A 19,276-nucleotide genomic window follows, 5' to 3' on the forward strand; every position below is an offset into this window, starting at 1 on the left:
AAGCAGAGAGTCTGTGGATTCTCTGATTCATCTGCAGGATCCGGCGCTCAGCTGGGAGGATCTTTGTTTAGAGGAGCGGAGCATCCTGAGCCTCCAAGCATTATTTATGTTTCCCCACCATAAAAGAAAAATAACTTTGTTTACTCTTTCTTCTGCATCTTGTTACATATCCAGTGTTTGAAACGTTCATTAATTTCTTTACTCACTCGCATCGTGTTTGATTTCTCTTAGCATTAGCATAGTTAGCATTAAAGTTTCCGGTTTTTATGTCACATATACACAAAATGTCCAAGTTAACCTGAAGTTTTAGGCTAAAATGTGTAAAGATAATTTCTGTCTTTAATGCACAAACTTTAACATATGAAAAAAGATATTTATTCCAAACTCGGAACAAATAATTCAAACATATGCAGTTGGCTGGAAAGCAGCAAATATTATAAGGGATAAAATACATGATGTTTATTTTTTACTTTTAAACTATTTTACAGGTGTAAATACTATTAAAACTTATATTAAAATATATAATTATAGTGGAAGCTGCAACGCTCCACTTGTGAAAGTAAAATAGCTTCTGCACTGAAAATCGCAACAAGAAGGGAAATTATGAAAAAGGGTTAAAAAAACATGTTTTCCAACTTTTTGATAAGATCAATGTTTCGTGTCATTTTGATCAAATTAGATGCAAATATTCAATAAAAGATGAAAAATGATCTGTATAACAAACATCAGTTGATTCTTCATCATTTTTAGGCAAAATGTGTCCAACTTCCTCCGGAGCTGCGCAGGTTGCAGGGTGCTGCAGTAAAGATTCATCCATTTGTTTTTATGTCATAAACTAACTATAAGTGACTTCAGAAGGATAGAGGAGCTTTTTTTACAGTCACAAATGACTTAATTTTGATGAAAACGTCTTGGCTCCATTAGCAGATTATTTCAGTTATAACATGTTACAAGTGAAATAAAACAAGTTCTTATTACTTGCTGAAAAGTTAGTTCTGTCTTATTCTGAGTGTCCTCAGATATTTGCACTAGAAACTTGACAAAAATTACCTGGTAAGATTTTGTGTTTTTGCAGTGAAGAGTAACTTAGATTTCTTCCCAAAATAAGGAAGAAAAGTTGAAATCTATGTGATCATTTCTGTTTTCTGCGTAGTGAACAACTTCAGCAGACCTTCTGATTAATAACGATTCAAAACACACAGAAGTTTGTTTTTAGCTGTTTTGAAGTGAAAACTGTGGTGCTGCTGTGAACTAAAGCGACAGTTTGACGTTAACCTGCTGCGACATCCTGAGCTGCACGGCAGGAAGCATCGGCTCCGTCGCTCTGCCTTGTGGTTACTGTGTGTGTGTGTGTGTGTGTTGGACTCGGTTCACTTCCAGCACGTTTGGTCTTTGCATGTCGTTCTGCTAACCGATGCTGATAACTGCAGGTTTACATTAATCTTAAACAAATCTTACAAAAATGTAATTTCTTCCTTTTTGCTGTCTTTAATTTTGTCTACTGGCTTGTTGTGAACAGATGTTGAACCAGTGAAAGGTTTTGGAGGCGTTTCTGCAGGATTTAATGCCCAGCAGGGATCCATAAACACAAACACTTTATCTGCAAAGGCCTGATGTGATAAGAAATAAGAAGCAGAGGAGATAAATAAATAAATATGAAGCAGAGATGCTCAGGGCGGCCGGACAAATCAAGAGTGAAGGAAAATGTGAGCGAGAAGTGGACTCTGTTCACTTCCAGCACGTTTTGTCTTTCCAGTCCAAACCTGCAAAAATGTAATAATTGGATAAAAAGAAACTATTTAACAACTTAAACCTTTTAAACAATAGTAGAAAACATTAAAAGGTGCAACTAAACAAATAACGATCTTTTTTTTTAATCTACTTTTTCTGCATTTAATGCAGTAACAGGAATCCTTAGTATCAAAGGATGAAACATATTTCTGTTGTCATTTCTGCTTGACTTGTCAATAAAGTGCAGAACTAATTAGATTTTGGATTAACAGATTAATAACTGGAACCAAAATGTGCTTAACAGGAGATGTTTTAAACTACTTTGATCCAGGTGAAGCTAAAACTACAACTTCAGACGTTCAAACAAAGACGTGTTTTTATGTTAAATGCAAAATGTTTTCTTTTGTAGTTTGGTTTAATTTTATGTTATTCACTTCAGTGATTGGTTTGAGCTGCAAACAGCAGCGGCTGTTGAAGCGGCTGCAGCAGCGGCTGTTGAAGCGGCTGCAGCAGCGGCTGCGGCGGCTCACCCATGTGCCTGAACTCCTGGTTGACCAGCTGCAGCCAGGTGACGTCCAGGTCGTCCAGGTCGTAGCAGCCGTGTTGCTGCGAGCGAGGAGGCTGAGCGTCTCCCTCCTCCGTCTGGCCGTCGGCTGACACGCCGCCCGTTGACTCCTGCTGCGACCTGAAACACCAACAGACATGTTTTACTCAGGAGCCGTTTCTACGGCAACCCATGAGGTCAGTCAGGCTAACAGGTTGTTGGAAGCAGCTCATGATCAGAATTCACAGATTCTGCTGGTTGAACGGGTCAGGATGGATCTGTGGTCTGTACCAGAGGAGTCCAGAGTCGGTCCTGCAGGTTCGGCATCCTGCATGTTTCAGTTCCTTTCTGGTGGTGGAAACTTCAGCAGGTCACTGTTCTTCTCAGGCCTCTACTGAGCCATCATTGATCCAAGTGCTTTAAACCAGGGAGGAACTAAAACATGCAGGATGCCGAACCTCCAGGACCTACTTTGGACACCACTGGTCTATACAAAACCCGTTCATTACATTTTTATATTAAATCATTCTTGGATAATCAGATTTTAGTGCGAGATGTTTTAGGGTCTCTGTCACTTTAAATCCAAACGATCTGCTGCTGGCCACGCCCCCAACTCATCATATACACTTACACAACAAAATCTCTGCAAACAGATGCACAATTATACAACCGTACGTCTATGAAAAGCATTAGTGGAGCCTCCTGCACAACCAACCAGAACGCAGCAAGTCAACAACAAAACTCTTGTCTTTTCCAGCAGCCGTTGTACAGAGCATACAGCAGGAAAACCAGATGACCAAACACTGTGGTTGCTAGGTAACAGGCTGGGCTTGTCTGTGGTTGCTAGGTAACGGCACAGTGCCCATGGAATGAGATGTTACATTATGATGGTTTATGAAATGGCTCAAACAAAAAACTTATTGGCAGAAAACTTTTTTTTAATCTTTTAGAGACCCAGATGGAATAAAAAACATGTGAAGTGTAAATATATATGGCAACAGGTCACCTTTAAACTTTTTGATTTTTAAGAATTTTGTTTATTAATCTTCCATTTTTACAGTAAAAAAAACCTTTAAAACTTTGCTGCAACATGCCTGCTACTTAAACCACATAAAGTTTAATAAACAAACTAAACCTCAGGTCTCAGTCACATAATTGAACAAACTGAAACAACTTATGTCATTATGGGTTTTGAACAGCACTGCAGCTTTAAACCCGTTTTTAAAGTGCTACATAAATAAATGTGACAATGAAGAGCAGGTTTTCTCTCCTTCCTCTCCTTCAGGGCTGACGTCACTATAGAAACACAACCAGAGCAAAGATGGGAAAAGAAAATCCAGGTAAATCAATTCATTTATTGATTTATCCATCCGACTCCATCCTTTATTCTTTCTTTCCTTTGTTTTTCCTCGTCTGTTTAAGGTGGTGAATGTTAATATTTATGACATTTGATCCCTTAAAGCATGAAGCTGCCGTCACAAACCCTGCAAACAGTTTTAATCCAGAAAAGTGTTTTTCCAGACTTTCCCAGCATTCCTGCAGTCTGTCCCTGGCAGACCTGCTCTGCCCTCTGGGCCTCAAGCTCTAAATCACAGTTTGACAAATTCATTAAAAGGAAAAGTCTTCAGAAACAATGCGAACGGCGGAGCAGTGACAGGAAGCTCCTCCGGGTTGCGTCTCGTCTCCGGAGCCTCTGGCCTCAATGTTTCTGTCAACAGCAGCAGGAAATGAGGTCAGGAACTCTGGGAATCAATAAAACTGAAACGATCTCATCTGGACAGGAAGCAGCAGCGAGTAAAACGCCCAGACAGCGCAGCGACCACACCCGATTGGTCCGCCGTGACCAAAACCGACCAGACACACAACAGCTCTGAATTTAAATATCAATATCATCGCTCTCATCTTCAGTTTCATGATACGCTGCAAAAACACTAAACAGAACCAAGTAGTCTTGGTCTAATTCATGGTGAAAATGAGTACAATAAGATAAAACTAACTCAGAATCAATAATTCCTTAATATTGATGAAAATGTTTCAGTTCCACTGGCCGATTATTCCACAGAGAGAACTGCGCCGTTACCTAGCAACCCCAGCCGAGCCCAGCCTGTTACCTAGCAACCCCAGCCGAGCCCGGCCTGTTACCTAGCAACCCCAGCCGAGCCCGGCCTGTTACCTAGCAACCCACTTTTAGTTCCATTGGCAGATTATTTCACTTATAACAAGACATTTTTTAATGTTATAAGTGAAATAATCTGCCGGTAGAATTATAAGTTCTTCATTAAAATTAAGGAATTATTGCCTGAAATGGTGTAAATAAACAATTCAGCTAATTTTTAATGAGTAAATAAACACTTTGTTGACTACAGATTAATACTAGTCAACAAAGTGTTTCATACTGTATTAATCTTTTGTAGCGAAGGATGCAGATGAAAAATCTTCTGACATCAACATGAGGAGCTCCGGCCTCCTGCTGAGCTGATCATCAGTGCAGCGTAGAGGCAGGATGTGCTGTGGTGGCGCAGCGGTTCAGCACAACCCACATATGGAGGCCTTGGTCCTCAACGCGGCCGTCGCAGGTTCGATTCCCGGCCTGGCGACCTTTGCCGCTCGTCTTTCCCCTCTCATTACCAAATCGTTGCTGTGATGAATGTGGACAGTGGGAAACTTTGTGCTGCTGGTTCAGTTTCCCTTCGTTATGCAACGCGGTGCGGCGTCTATGGAAACTGGATCCCATCAGGCTCTGAATCCACTCACTCACTTCCTCCTGACATCAGCCTGCAGTTTCCTTTACGGCAGGATTTATGGACGCTTTATTTGAAAGCAAGGAAAGATGACTTCATGTCTCATTTTAAACTTTCAGCAAACACAAAAGGACTTAAATTCACAAACACATTCAAGCTAATTAAATTAAACACAAGGATTTATAGTGGCTTAAGAACAAGTGGGGTCTATTTCTGCTTATGTTTAATAAGAGATCTTATTGTTTTATTGCCAGTGTTTCCCATAAACGTCTGTTTCCTCTCCGTTTGCCCAGAATCACATATCGGCCTGATAAAAGCTCCACAGTAAGCTTCAGTTTCCCGTCCGCTTCGTCCTCACACACATTCTAACCTTACACACTCATCGTTACACATTAGCACATTGATTCGCTTGTTATGGTTGAAATTGTCCATTTGCAGACAAAATGGATCAGACTTATTTTTTATTTTTATGAGTAATGGATGCAGTGGGAATGCTGCTCATCACTGATGGACAATTACCAGAACGGCAGCATCAAGTGGAAAAAGGAACATTCAGGGAAGACGTGTGAATAAACGGCACAGGCGCCGAGATGGAGAAGCACGGTGGTGGCAGCATCATGCTGACTCGGCCAAAAGGTTTTTCCATCAAATGTTAAGGACAGTTATGTTAACCAGAGAACAGGAAACTGGAGACATCCAGTCAGGTTGAAATGTCCAAATTAGAGCTGGGAAATAAATCCATTTAATCAATTATTCAAATTTTTGCTTTTTGAAAATTTAATGTTTGGAAAATTTGGATTTTTTATTTTTTTTTCACCATAGTGATTTTAGCAAACTCAAAAACTACCGTCTTCTTTGACAAGTGAGTTTTACAGCTTTTATTTATTTAGACTTTGAGTTTGAGAGTTACAAGAATAAAGTTTTAATATCACCGGAATAAAGTCTTATAATTAGGAAAATAAAGAAGTAATTTTACAAAAACTCCAACATGAAAAATAACAAAAAATGAAGAATATTGAGAATCTTTCGAAGTTAAACTTTAGTATAAGTTTTATTTATCCTTTAATCAGGATCAAATTATTATCAGTATTACTTTGAAGCTTTTTCTCGTATTTTTAAAATCTTTTCCTTTTTCTTTTGCATATTTTTTCTTCTACTATCATGATTTTATTCTCATAATTAAACTCAAATTCTTGCATTCTTTGCTCCGTTACTTTGTAATTTATTGTTTTGTAAAGACAGTGAGCAAAAAAAATAAAAATAAAAAAATAAAAAGATTAAAATCCGACCTGGTGCAAAAAAATCATTTATTGAATTTTTGAGCCAAACCATCCAGACTGAGATGTTTCTGCCTTTTTAATGGCAGCAGTGCTAAATACACTGCAAAAACACAAAACCTTACCAAGTAATTTTGGTCTAAATGAGGCAAAACTTCAGATGAGGTTTTTTTATGTCCTAAAATTGAATGTAAAAAAGGCTTCAATGTAAAATGTACCAATGTATTTGTACAATTTATATATAAACTGATAATTAAAATAATCATCAGTTGACGCGTCATGTTGACGTCTGCCAGCTTTTCTCTTCAACTCCTCAAACACTGATAAAGTTCAGCCCATTTTCATGTCAATATCTTAAATCAAACGCAAACAAAAGTAAAATTTTAAACGTTTTCAAGGTGGGAAATATTTTCCTCCTTGGCTTGTCGTGTGTGTTTACCTAAAGCAGAGCCAGAGGAGTGAAGAAAGCCAGAGAAGAGACATATTTTACAGTTCTCCCCTCGGAGTCGTAACAACAGGACAGCTAATTTAGCTTTGATCTTTATGGTTTGTGTCATGAAATATTCAGGAGGATCTGCACACGGCGGCCTCCCATTCCTAAACAATGAAACCTAAACACGGCTCCTCGGCACGCCGCCGCTCCGCTCCGAGGAGCTGGAGAATCTCTCACCCATCAGCCGGAAAGTTACGACCACAGATGAGGAAAGAGGGAACGCCGCCGCCGCCGCTTAACTGGTGAGCAAAATGTTACATCAGTTCAAAGAACAGGAACATGTAGGCTCTCTGGTAACACAACGTTTTCAGACTGAAATCACATCCAGACGGTGAAAATAAGTTAAGAACTTTATTCAGGAAATCTGCAGGTTTCAGTAAGAAACATTTAAGAGAAATTTAATAATGAAACCCTCAATAAAACTTAAGACCAGAAAAACTATAAAAAGTAGAAAAATTAAGCAGAGGAGTTAAGAGTACCTAAAAATATTACTCAACTTAGCAGCAAAACCAGCTGACCAAACGTGCTGGAGCTCTGTTTGGGTTGCTAGGTAACGAACTGAACCCTGCCGGGGTTGCTAGGCAACAGCCCAGTGTCTCTCAGCATATCTAGGTATTTGAAATGTTTCATTCTCCAAACACCTGCTTATTTCCAAAAAATGGCTGGATTGGTTTCTGAAGCTCTTGATCTGTTTTTAGAAACAACCGAGACACAAAAAAAAAAAAAAAAAAAAAAAAGAAGAAGAAGAAAAAAAAAAAAAAACGATCCCGTTTGCTCAAGTAAAGAGAAAAGTTTCCATCCAAGAAATTAATCAAGAGTCAAAAAGTATTTGGTAAAAAACTCTACTCAAGTACTGAGTAACTGATCAAGTTATCAATCATTTAATATTTAAAAATGACATCATCTGACCAACCAAAATATGAAGTTGAGGAAATTTTGGTGTTTTAAGAACCAAAATGACAATGATTCATATAAGTAAATAAATACAAAATCAGATAAAATATCCGTTTCCAATTCGGTTTCTTTGAATAAAAAAACTTCTGAAACTTTAACAAAAACTGCAGGTGTGATTCTGAGTCCGGTGGATTTTGGTTAAAACATTACTCGAGTAAATATAACTAGTCACTACCCAACTCTGAAATTAAACGTAGCACAAAATGTGAAAAAGCTAGCTAGCTAGCAAAGGTAAAGTAGCATCTGGCTACCGGTAGCCCTCACCGCCTGGAGCCACAGCTTGTTTAACTCAAATTTCTGTCCGACAGAAAAGGAAAAAATCTACATATGGGATTATTTAGGTTTTTCGTGATGAATTTTAAGGCCTGTGATTAATTAATTTAAGGCCAACGTTTAAAGAAATTCTTCATATTTTGTTCTTAAAGAGAAAGATGTTGTTTTAGATGGTCTTGTAAAAGTTTTTCTGCCTTCTCGCTGTTGTTTATATGTAAACAACGGCAGTTTTTAGTCACTGTAGAGAAAAAAGTTACTTATATTCATCTGTTGATGCGTGACTGGACCATGTTGATTCTCGGTTCAGATTCTTTGGGGTAAATATGAAATTAACTGAATGAAAATTAAAAACTTTTGAATATTTTATCATTTTAAAATTGCTGGATAAAAATAGATAACGAGGTTTTTCTTGACCTCATCAGTCAAAATGATGGACAACAAAAGTAAGATCTACTAACTGAGCAGGTCTTTGCTAAATGCTTATTTATTTAAAAACAACTTTCAGAAACGATTCATTCGGACTGGATCGAATTAAATAAACATCAAAGAAAAACTGGAGAAATATCGAACAAGAACCCTTCAACAGACTAAATATGTGAAACTTATAAAATAAAATATAGAAGGTAGGTAAACAGTTTGACATTATTGAATATCAAATTAACAAGATCTGGTTTAACCAGATGAGAAAAAAATAAAACAAATACAAAAATAACTGAAGAGGACAAGAGAAAATTATAAACGTACGAAGAGGAGGAGGAGCAGAGTCGGTAGTTTCCGTTTTTCCCTGCTCCCATGTGTTTCTCACCACTCTGTAAATCTGGCGCTCCATTTTCATAAAACACCAATAACGATCTTTTCACAGGGCGCAGCGAGGTAGACGGTGTTTACACAAGACGTTTCCAGTGTGGGCTGAGCCGGCTCTGACAGCGAGCCCACACAGGACACGTCTCGTTTAAACAGACATCGACTCCTGACAGATCGCTCACACAGAACAGGAAGCCGAACGGAAAGCAGCGCGGGACGGAGAAAATCCTTCAGACCAACAAACAAAACATACTTTTAATTAGTCAGAGAGGCTGTTTAGCAACAGCAGCTGGTGTGAAAAATATAAAACTCTCAAACTCATTTCTCTATTTATATTTAATGTTACAATGAAAGTAGCATCCTAAATTAGAAGCTGTTCCAGTCAAAAACATGCAGAGGTTTTACACTACGCTCACGATAATCTGATATTTTTGGAAGAGAATAAGGCAGCTTGGCAGTTTAGTGTCTGATCAAACTTAGGTATCTCTCTATTACAAGAAAAATAAGACTAACAAACCCACTGCAAGCTTGAAAAAAGTTGTGAATTTGTGGAAAATGAACAAATTTGACTCAAAATGTCGGCAGATTACAGAGAAGAAAAACCCAGAAAAGAAAATGAACTGCAGATGAGGAAGCATTGAAAGGACATAATGTTTAAACATTTTTAACTTTTAACAGCTTTTATCTTCATCTCAGTTTATTTTTACGGTTTAAAGCCAATAAATTACAAACTATTGACTAAAACATGCAGATCAAACCTGAGGAATGATTTTTAAAGAAGAGGAAAAAAACAGTTCTTTATTTCTGAATGAGTGAAATCGGATTTCCCATTTAGATGCAGAAAATAAACCGGATCCGGAAGTTGTTCTGAATACATGATTGAGCCTCTTGTCTCCTCTTTTTCAGGAGCAAACAATCATTTCTCTGTTTGCTCAAACTGGCTCTGAAATAATCTCTCATTCTTCAAATACCTCAGTGTCAGAGTACGGCTGAGAAACCCGTCTATTCTCCCTGTAATCCCTCTTTTTCTTTGCCCTGTTTTCACGCCAGACGGAGTGTGAGCTCAGATGTGTGTGAGAGGACGTGACAGAGGCGGAGTGTTGTGCCAACAGCTCCTGTCTGTGGCCAACCTCCACCAATCCCTCACTGGGAAACGGTCCGCTGTCTGCATGCAGACAATCAGGTCAGCATGCACAACCAGCACAGGGTCACCCACCCTGGCTTCCAGGGGCACAGAGGATGCCCACTTTGAAATAATCTACTGAGAAAAAGATTAGTTGTTGCTTAAATAAAGCACAGAGAACCAGCCTGGTTCATCTGATGGAAAAACCAACAGGAACAAACTCACTGCCTGCCCTCTGGGTCCAGACACCAACCTCATTTTATCATCATTTTATCATTTAACCTGAAGAAAAAACCCTGCAGCTCCTGGTGAAATCACCAGAGATGAGAGAAACTCAGAAACAAAAAGAGAAAACAAATTCAGTTTGTTTCAACTAACAGAACGAAGATCAGCTGCTGAGATGATTCAGAAAAGTTTGGTTTGATTTTCTTTAATAAAGAATCTGGGATGGATGGATGGATGGATGGATGGATGGTTTGATGAACACATGGTTGGTTGGATGGATGGTTGGTTGGTTGGTTGGATGAACACATGGTTGGTTGGATGGATGGATGGTTGGTTGGATGAACATCCAGCTGTGACCAACCTTCTGACCTTCCAGGAGGAAAGCACAGGAATCTCTCTGTCTCCTTTCATCTCTGGGTTTTCTCCAGTCTCACGGTTCTCCGATTTCCAGATTCAGTTTGTTGATTGTCTTCGTAGGTTTATTCCAAACAGCCGGTTCTTTGTTTTTCTCTGTTTCCACGGTGACGTTGTTAAAGCAACGAACGGTGTAAATGATTTCTGGACTGTGCGGTCAGAAGCAGCTGAACGTTGAGACAGAATGAGGGAACAATTGGAAACTGAACATGACAGGAAAACCGTTTTATGGACAGAAAAGAAACTTCAAACTTTGATTTTCAACCACATTTCAGTATCTGCACTGACTGCTGTCATCAAAACATGGGAGCAGAGAAAGGTCCCCTCTGGGTGAAGCTCCATCAGGCCTGGATGTCCTTAGTGAGTCACCTTCATGTCCGAGGAGCCAATCAAACGCCTTTACTCCTCCAGGTTTCCTCCAATCAGTGAGCCCCATACAGAAACAGAAACCACGGCTGTCATTCTGCACCGAATCGTAACATCTCATCAAACAGCTGCGGATAACGGAGTTAGTTTCCACCTGCTGTTCCAATCTACAAATTACATCTAATCTGAAAGAGGAAATAAAAAGCTAATTTTGAATTTTATGCAGATTTTTTTACAAGGGCTTTAAAGATGGATGATCTTAAAACAACCATATAATTTATCACAATAATTACTGATGCTAACTGAACTGATGCTAACTGAACCGATGCTAACTGAACTGATGCTAACTGAACCGATGCTAACTGAACCGATGCTAACTGAACCGATGCTAACTGAACTGATGCTAACCTAATTCTTGTTTTTGAAGCACCTTGGTGAAAAGAACAGTTCAAACCTGAAGGTAACGTCACATTCCAAGTAATGATCAAGGCACATAGTCGCAGTTTCTTCATTCTTAAAACCAAATTTCTTTCTCATCCCAGTTTTATTCCTGATTATAAACTATGAAATATCTTATGTAGCGCTGCAGGTTTACTTTTCCATTTTCCTGCCAAGTCATCGGCGCCGAGGGGAATGTTAGCTTCAGCCACAGAAAGCGAGCATTAATGCATTTTACAGCCAGCTGCCATTTTGCTCTGAGGTTCAGTCCGCCTGTTGTCATGGATATGATTCAGACCTATTAGCAGCTTTTCTCTAAACCACCGCCGGCTCCAGGAGAACACCTGAGCAGAAAGCAGCGTCGCACATGATCAGACATGTGACGGCAAGCAGCCCTGAACCGATACCAGCACAGAAACACACACAGCTCTGCCGGGCTGCGCCTGTTTGTGTTGGAGCTCTGGGAGTTTGGAGAGACAAACACTGAGGGGAGGAAAAAAGGAAAAGCCAACCTCCACCTTCCTATCCTCAGAAATGTGCTGGTGGTGTTACACAAAGAGAAGAAACGCGTAACAAGAGGGAAGGGGACGCAGCAGGGAGAGACGGCAGCAGAAGAAAAGAGCTGGACTGGCTGAGTGTTTGTGCCTGCAGCAGAGTTTGGGCAAACAAGTCGGGGGAATGTTTTCATTCATATTTTCCACTCAGTTAGTCGGGAGCCAGAGAGACACAGTGAGCAGCTAACGGCTGAGGAGGAGAAAACCAGAGATAAAAATGCTTTAATTGGTTAAATCCTCTGAATCAGGGGTGTCCTAACTTTCTGCACAAAGGGACAAAATCTCCAAGATGAAAATATTCAGGGGCCAACATTAAAACCCCCAAAATATTACTATGAATTCTTCCTCTTTTAGCTGCAAAACGGTAAATAAAACGTAAAGTTTTACGTTTCTCTGAACGTTTGCAGTCATGTAAAATTTTAGGTTCATTATTTTCCATATTTTAAATCAATGAAGTGGTTTTGGTTTAATCCCAGTAACAAAAATAATAATTTTCCTTTACAAACTTGACAAAAAGGTTTTATGACATAAAAATAAACGAAAACTCTCTGTGTTGTACTTTACATCTTCAGTTTAAGACGATATAAAGTCTCCATTATAAAAGGAAAATACAAAAGGTGTTGGAAGCTAAACTGTAAATTAATGACCCCGTTTTAAATAAATAAGCAGCAGTTATAACTATACCTCTGATTTAGTCTAATAAATCTGGAAATGTGAAAATATGAAATAAATTCATTAAAAAAGTACACCCATTTAATTAATACATTTGGAAAACAATAGTAAATGATGCTTATGACCGTCTGCTGAAAAACAAATAGTTCATGATATGATTACATCATAAAGTGTTTACAGTGAAGCTACACTGGGAAGTTTATTTTATTTAAATCAGTGGAAACAAGAGCTTTTTATTCTGTATCCACTAAATAGTGCTGCTAATACAAGATTTAGCCATTTTAAATACAGTTATCACTTTATACTTTTCAACACTGAGTGAATGTAAATGTAAAATAATCCTGAAGATGGAGTAACTCAGATTATAAATTGGTAAACTGTTATTAAACATTCAGGATTTGTTGTTCAGATTTTCTTCTTCTGCTTCCAGGGAAAAAAAAACAACATTTTCCATTATCTTAGGAAGGAAAAATGTCAAACAGGGCAGAATTTTACTTTAAAAGTTTTGCAAAGGACCTTCAAGTTCCTTTGACAAACGAGATGAGTCTTTAAACTTTAAACTCCACCACACATAGCAAAACACATCCCAGAGGGGAAAGTACCAAACAAACTGCAGTGTAAGGAATGATGTGGGAATCTTTGAGGTGAGCGCATTCGGAGTCATCCTGCCTCTGAGGTGAAGGAAGAATGCCACCCAAGTTTTCCCCGTGTCCCGTTTAGGAGAAACACTAATACCGCTTTATATAAATGGTTACACAACACTCTGTGTCCACAAGAGGCTCAGGCTGCGTGTGTGTGGGGAACAGGGCGTAGCTTCGCTAACACACACAGAGACAAGTAAACACAAGCTGACAGCAACAGTCTGCAAACACACAGATAAACGGAGAGGGAAGAACTCGCTGCACGTCCGACAACAGGATCTGCTTCATTCAGCTTTAAAACACAAATCTGATGGATTCTTTATCCTTCATACATTCTGAGAAAACCTGCTGTCTTTGTTTAGCTTGAACAGGAAAAGCTTTTTTTGATGTGTTCAAACAGCATCTGCTGAGCTAGCATGTAGCATGTAGCCTTCATCATAGCGTTCTTTAAGCTAGCTTAAATCTTAGCGCTTTGACTGTATACATAACGCAGTCGGCTCTTTATTCCGATGATCTGCGTCCCTGAAAACATGCATATAAATAACTGCATCATCTGCATATAAAAAATGTAATTTACAAACAAAACAGAATCACTGGTAAACAAACTACAGAGATCTGGACCAGCAGCCATGTGGGACACCAGCTTTACATTTTAACGATTTGTGAAAGAGACAAAAGCATGAAAAACTAAACTTCCTCAACACAAACCATTACAAAAATAATAATTACACACAGATACTGGGCTTATAACCTGATCAGGTCAAATAAAACCAACTAAATCTAAGATCCCAATATCTCAGTGAATTTGTTTGTCTGTATTAAGCTAATTTAAACAATTTGCTTAAATTCTGCTGAGAAAATATTTTATCATTTGCAAACATTAAATATCACAGTTTCCACATGGCAAATAATAAAAATATTAATAAAACTAATCATATCCGGTATAGAGGACGAAAACATTTTCCAGTAAATGGCTTCAAAATGAGATAAAAAATATATAATTTAATACATATTGTATGCACATCAAGAAAACATACAAACAGAAAGTTGATCATTTGAAAAATGTTTAAAACTAAACAGATGTTATATTAATAATCAGGTTTTTCATACCAATCAAGTAAAACCAGCTCAATCTGATGTCCTCATAACTGAATTAAATAATTTAAATAGTATATATAAGAAATATATATTGCATAGATACTTTTTTAAGCTTTTTCAAATTATTTGACAACATTCTACTTTGAACAATCTTCCTATCATCTCGTTAAAAGGCTAATTAATGACGCTGAAGCTGAAAAATGTGTGAATTTAAAGGAAAGCAGAGCTGTAGGTTCCTCATTCCTTACAAACTCAACCTTAAACTGCTATTCTTTTAAAGTGGAAAGCTTATTTATGCATTTTGGATTTATTTCTGAAACCGTTTTAAATGTTTAGATCTGCAAATGAGGCTTTAAATTATAATTATGCACAGCAGAACTCTGTTTATTTTAAATACAGACCGCTTACAGCTGAAGATGGTAAAAATACACGATTAACAGAAATCATGGTACAGACTTTAAAATCAATGTGAGGTTAATTAAAAAACACATGATAACTACTGAGTCACAAGCTGCAGTTGAACTTTAGCTCAACCAGAAACTGCAGCCTGGGGTTTTAAAAATCCGTCGCCTCGTTTGTGTCCCATAAATTACTGCAGAAAAACAGACTGCAGAGCGAATAAGAGGTCTGGTGGAAAAACATGACAGCAGCTCTCCCCAGTGTGTTTATCACCGTTTATGAATATGAGATGGTGTCATCGCTTATGCAAGTTTCTCTGAAAAGCGAAATGCATTTGCAGAGTGGTGTTTGTGTCTGCAGGAGAGGAAAAGACCTTTTGTGTTGGTGAGAGCTCAGGTTCTCGTTACATGCATGATGCAAATGGCAAACAGCGTGTTGGTACATGTGTTTTCTCCTCTGCCTTTGCAAGAAAGATGAGTTATTGTGTGGGCGTCTTTCTGAAAAGCAGCTTTAAAAAGATAAAAGTGGGAGAAAAGAGACGGAGAGAAAGAGAGAGGAGGAAATAAAGCAACAAAGTAAAATCATGACGAAAGAGACTAAAGGCTGTAATTTCACCTCTACATGCTGCCTTGTTGTGGATGAGGTCATGAACTTTACTGTACATTCATGTGTTCATAAGTTTGCTTTTGTCCTTTTCAGCTGCTGTGAGGTAAAGATGACGACTCGCGTTTCCTCAAACGACAGAAAATCGTTTCTATACCTGCAGACCGGAAACAAATTTTTTTTATTTTTTTATTTATTTATTTACTTTTTGCAGAATTTGAAGCAGGTGAAGCAAAAACTTGTTTAATTTTATTGATTTTTTGAGAAATGTATTTTTTTCGTACACTTTCGCCTTATTTACTGCTCTGATTATATTGTTCTATCAGCAAATTGCCTGTTTTGGAGTCTGTATAACTCAGTTAATTAGTAATTAAATTAGTTGACTGTTATTTCAATAATGCATAAATGTGATTCGTTTCAGTCTTAATCTTTAGTTTGAAAACTCTCATGTTGTTAAGATCCCAAAGCTGCAGCTGATTTTTAGCGTTAACTGCTTGCCTTACATCTGAACACAGGGAAGCAGAGCAGCAACAGTTTTTCAGGAACTTCTTCTCCTTTGGCTTTTTGTGCTGCAGTGAATCATCTGTCTCCATTTAGTCCTGCATCCTCTTCCCTCCCGCCAGCAAACTTTACGTCTTTTCACCACAGCCATAAATCTTCGTTTTGGTCTTCCTCTCGGCCTGCTGCCCTGTGGCTCCAGCCTCAGCATCCTTCTTACCTTACAAGCTTTTTTGACTCTTTTCCACTCAGTCTGTTGCTCTGAACCGTTTGACCCAGACGTCCTTAAGTCCTCCACTCTCCGTAACGTTCCACTCCCATGCATTCTGCCTCGCTGCCACTAATCTCCACCCTGCAGCCACTGCAGATCACGACGTCCTCACAGTCCATGAACACAACGGCATCTTGTTATTCTTATGCTACTACATGTTTGAGCCTTCATGCTCAAACATTTTAATATTTAGGAAACATTTTTATACAAAACAACTAAAACCATAATACAGACCCAACAGGAATGTCAGAGGTAATTCAATGTTTCACCCTCTTTGCTAAAAGCCTTCAGTTGGTCCTAAAGATGACCTATTAAACTTCCTTTAACAGGTTAGGATCAGTCTGTGGTCTAGACAAAACATGTCCATCACATATTTTTACACAGAATCATTCTCAGATAATCAGATTTCAGTCTGAGCTGTTTTAGGGTCTCTGTCACTTTAAATCCTAAAAAGCTGCTGCTGGCCACGCCCCCAAATCAACGTTTATGCTCACACAAAGTGACTGCAAACAAAAGTGCAACTATACAACGGTACAATTTTGAAAAGCAGAAGTGGAGCCTCCTGCTCAACCAACCAGAATGCAGCAAGTGATTTCTAGATGGTGAGTCGCCAACTAAAATCTCGTCTTTTCCAGCAGCCATTGTACAATGCATACAGCAGGAAAACCAGCGGACCAAACGCTGGAGATCAGCTGGGGCTGCTAGGAAACCGGCTGGGCTGAGGTTGCTGGGTAACGGTGCACTGCCTATTGAACTGAGACTCAACAAACAGGAGTCTTTTCCAGCAGCCATTGTACAGAGGGAAAACCAGCTGACCAAACGGGCTGGAACTCATTTTGTGTTGCTAAGTAACGGGCGGAACTCTGCTGGGGTTGCTAGGCAACAGTGCAGTGCCTTTTGATTGTAATTCAACAATCATGGCGTTTTGAAACAACTCCTTTTCCAGACACCAAAAAACATCTAGGTGTTTGTAGAAGCAGTTAAGACCCAAACGGAAGCATAAAAACACACAAAAAGTGAATCTTGCATCATAGACCCCCTGAACGTCTCAGTGGAAGACTTTACCACCCCACCAGTCTTCAAATAAAACTAAAATAACCGTCACAGTTAAGAAAAACAAAAACATAACTCAAACTTCAGGTGGCATAAGGGACGGACCAATCATATATTCAGTCAGATGATAATAATAACAGGGACTCATTTGTTAAATGCAACAATAAAAAGTGTAAAGCACTCCAAACCAAAGCAATGCAATAGGAACGGGTAATATCAGTGAGCTGGAAGTGGATATAAAATTACAAACATTGTTACAAACCAGACATGCAGCTGAAAAACAAACACAAAAATGACTTTTTGGTTAATTATTCCATGTATTAACTTCATAACAACCAGCTGTAGCATTTTTCTAACCTCTTTAAGTCAGAAGTCACACCTGTCTGTGTTTTAGTGTAATTCTAATCTCTTCTCATGATCTGCTTGTATCTTCAAAAAGCAAACATGAGATATTTAAAGGTTTAACAATAAGTCCTTAGAGGTTTCAAGCAGATTAAGTTGAATCTGAACGTCGCCTGTTAGAGCTCTGCGGTGAAACGCCGCCGCCGCTCTCATGGTCTCAATCATCTCTTTTCATTTGCATGTGAATATTTTCCCCAGTTTGTGCTCCAGGCTGCTATCTACAAACGCAGGGACTGAATTTATTTCAAAGGACGGTTTAATGAAACTTAATCGGATCTAAAACGGCTTTTATCTCAGAGATCAGACACATTTCAAGGACTTTCAACTTTTTTTGTCATTCAAAGCTCATTGTGCAGAAAAAAGGAAGAAAAATGTGAATAAATACAGAATAAAGACTGTCACTCCCTCAGTGGCTTCAACACGACGCTTTTAACCAGGAGGTGAAAGAAGAGCACCGTTCAACGTTGAGAATAATGTCAGGAGGAAAATAATGCAGTTATCTCAGAAAAAGAAACAGAAGAAACTGATAATATTTTACAGTCGAGTGTTTTAGCTCAGTGGATCAAACTAGAGAAGTGGGTTTGCTGTCATTATAAGGTGAAAAAGCTGAACTGTTGGTGCGTTTGCAGATAAAGGAGTGGAATAAAACCAATTAGCTGCTAAACTGTCCTGAACCGGATCATCGTCCAAGTGGAAGAGAGGAAGAGTTACAGCCTCTGCATTTCAACTCTCAGCTTGAGGCGCTGCTGCATGCAGACAGGAACTCAGAGGCCTGGAGACGCAGCTTACCTGAGATCGATCAGCTGGACTCAGAGGAAGAGCCACAAAGCTCTACTGATTCAGAAACTGCAAAGAATTTATGTAGGATGTGTTTCTTTTATCAACACTACAGGTGTTCAGTGCTCTTAAAAAAGACACATTATGCAAAAGTCACCGTTTTTATAATTCCTATTAATCCATTTGGGTCTCAGACTGCTTAGAAACAAACACTGAGCTGCTAATATTTTAATATTTATGGAGTCCAGAAAACGATTTGTTACAAAAACCTTCTGATTGTTGAGCCACAACTGACAGGCACTGCGCTGTTACCTAGCAACACGAGTTCAGCATGTTACCTAGCAACCACACCTGGTCTCCAGCAGTACAGTGGCTGCTGGAAAAGAGTGTAGTTGTTGACTCACCATCCAGAAACCACTTGCTGCTTTCTGGCTGATTGTGCAGGAGGCTCCACTAATGCTTTTCAAAGACATACGGTTGTAAACGTTGAGTAGCTTTACAATGTTTACTCAAGTAAAAAGTCCAGGAAATTGAGTGAAAAAGTATTTTAGTCTGCTCAAGTACTGAGTAACTGATCAAATGATCTTTTAATATTTAAAATTTACATAATTCATAAATGTAACAAATAACATTTTTCCAAATCAATCAAATTTTATTTGTATAGCACATTTCACCAGCAAGGCATTTCAAAGTGCTTCACATAATTAAAATGCAGCATGTGACATAGAATAAACGGTAAGAAAGAGGAAGAGATTTTGAAAAGAAAAGATTAAAAAAGATAAACATTAAAACCTGCACCCTTTTTAGGACTTCAGTTAAATGTCGTTTAAATGGGACTCTACCCCTCGTTTTCTACCACTGGGGGACAGTACCTGCCTCTCCGGGGGGCTTTACATCATTAAAAAACCAGTGAGAAATAGAAATA

General features: G+C 38.7%; 1 protein-coding gene across 4 annotated transcripts in view; it reads right to left on the reverse strand.

The window, feature by feature from the left end:
- jade2 (jade family PHD finger 2) overlaps positions 1-19,276 on the reverse strand; it is a 135,759-nt gene that overhangs the window by 53,283 nt on the left and 63,200 nt on the right. For all 4 annotated transcript variants that reach the window (XM_016663793.1, XM_016663794.1, XM_016663792.1 and 1 more), the window contains exon 5: positions 2,262-2,416. In XM_016663793.1, the coding sequence (XP_016519279.1) occupies positions 2,262-2,416 (155 nt within the window). The remainder of the gene's footprint in view (positions 1-2,261; positions 2,417-19,276) is intronic.

The sequence above is a fragment of the Poecilia formosa genome, unplaced genomic scaffold (genome assembly GCF_000485575.1).
Source record: "Poecilia formosa unplaced genomic scaffold, Poecilia_formosa-5.1.2 Scaffold446, whole genome shotgun sequence".
In the NCBI taxonomy this organism is placed as follows: domain Eukaryota; kingdom Metazoa; phylum Chordata; class Actinopteri; order Cyprinodontiformes; family Poeciliidae; genus Poecilia; species Poecilia formosa.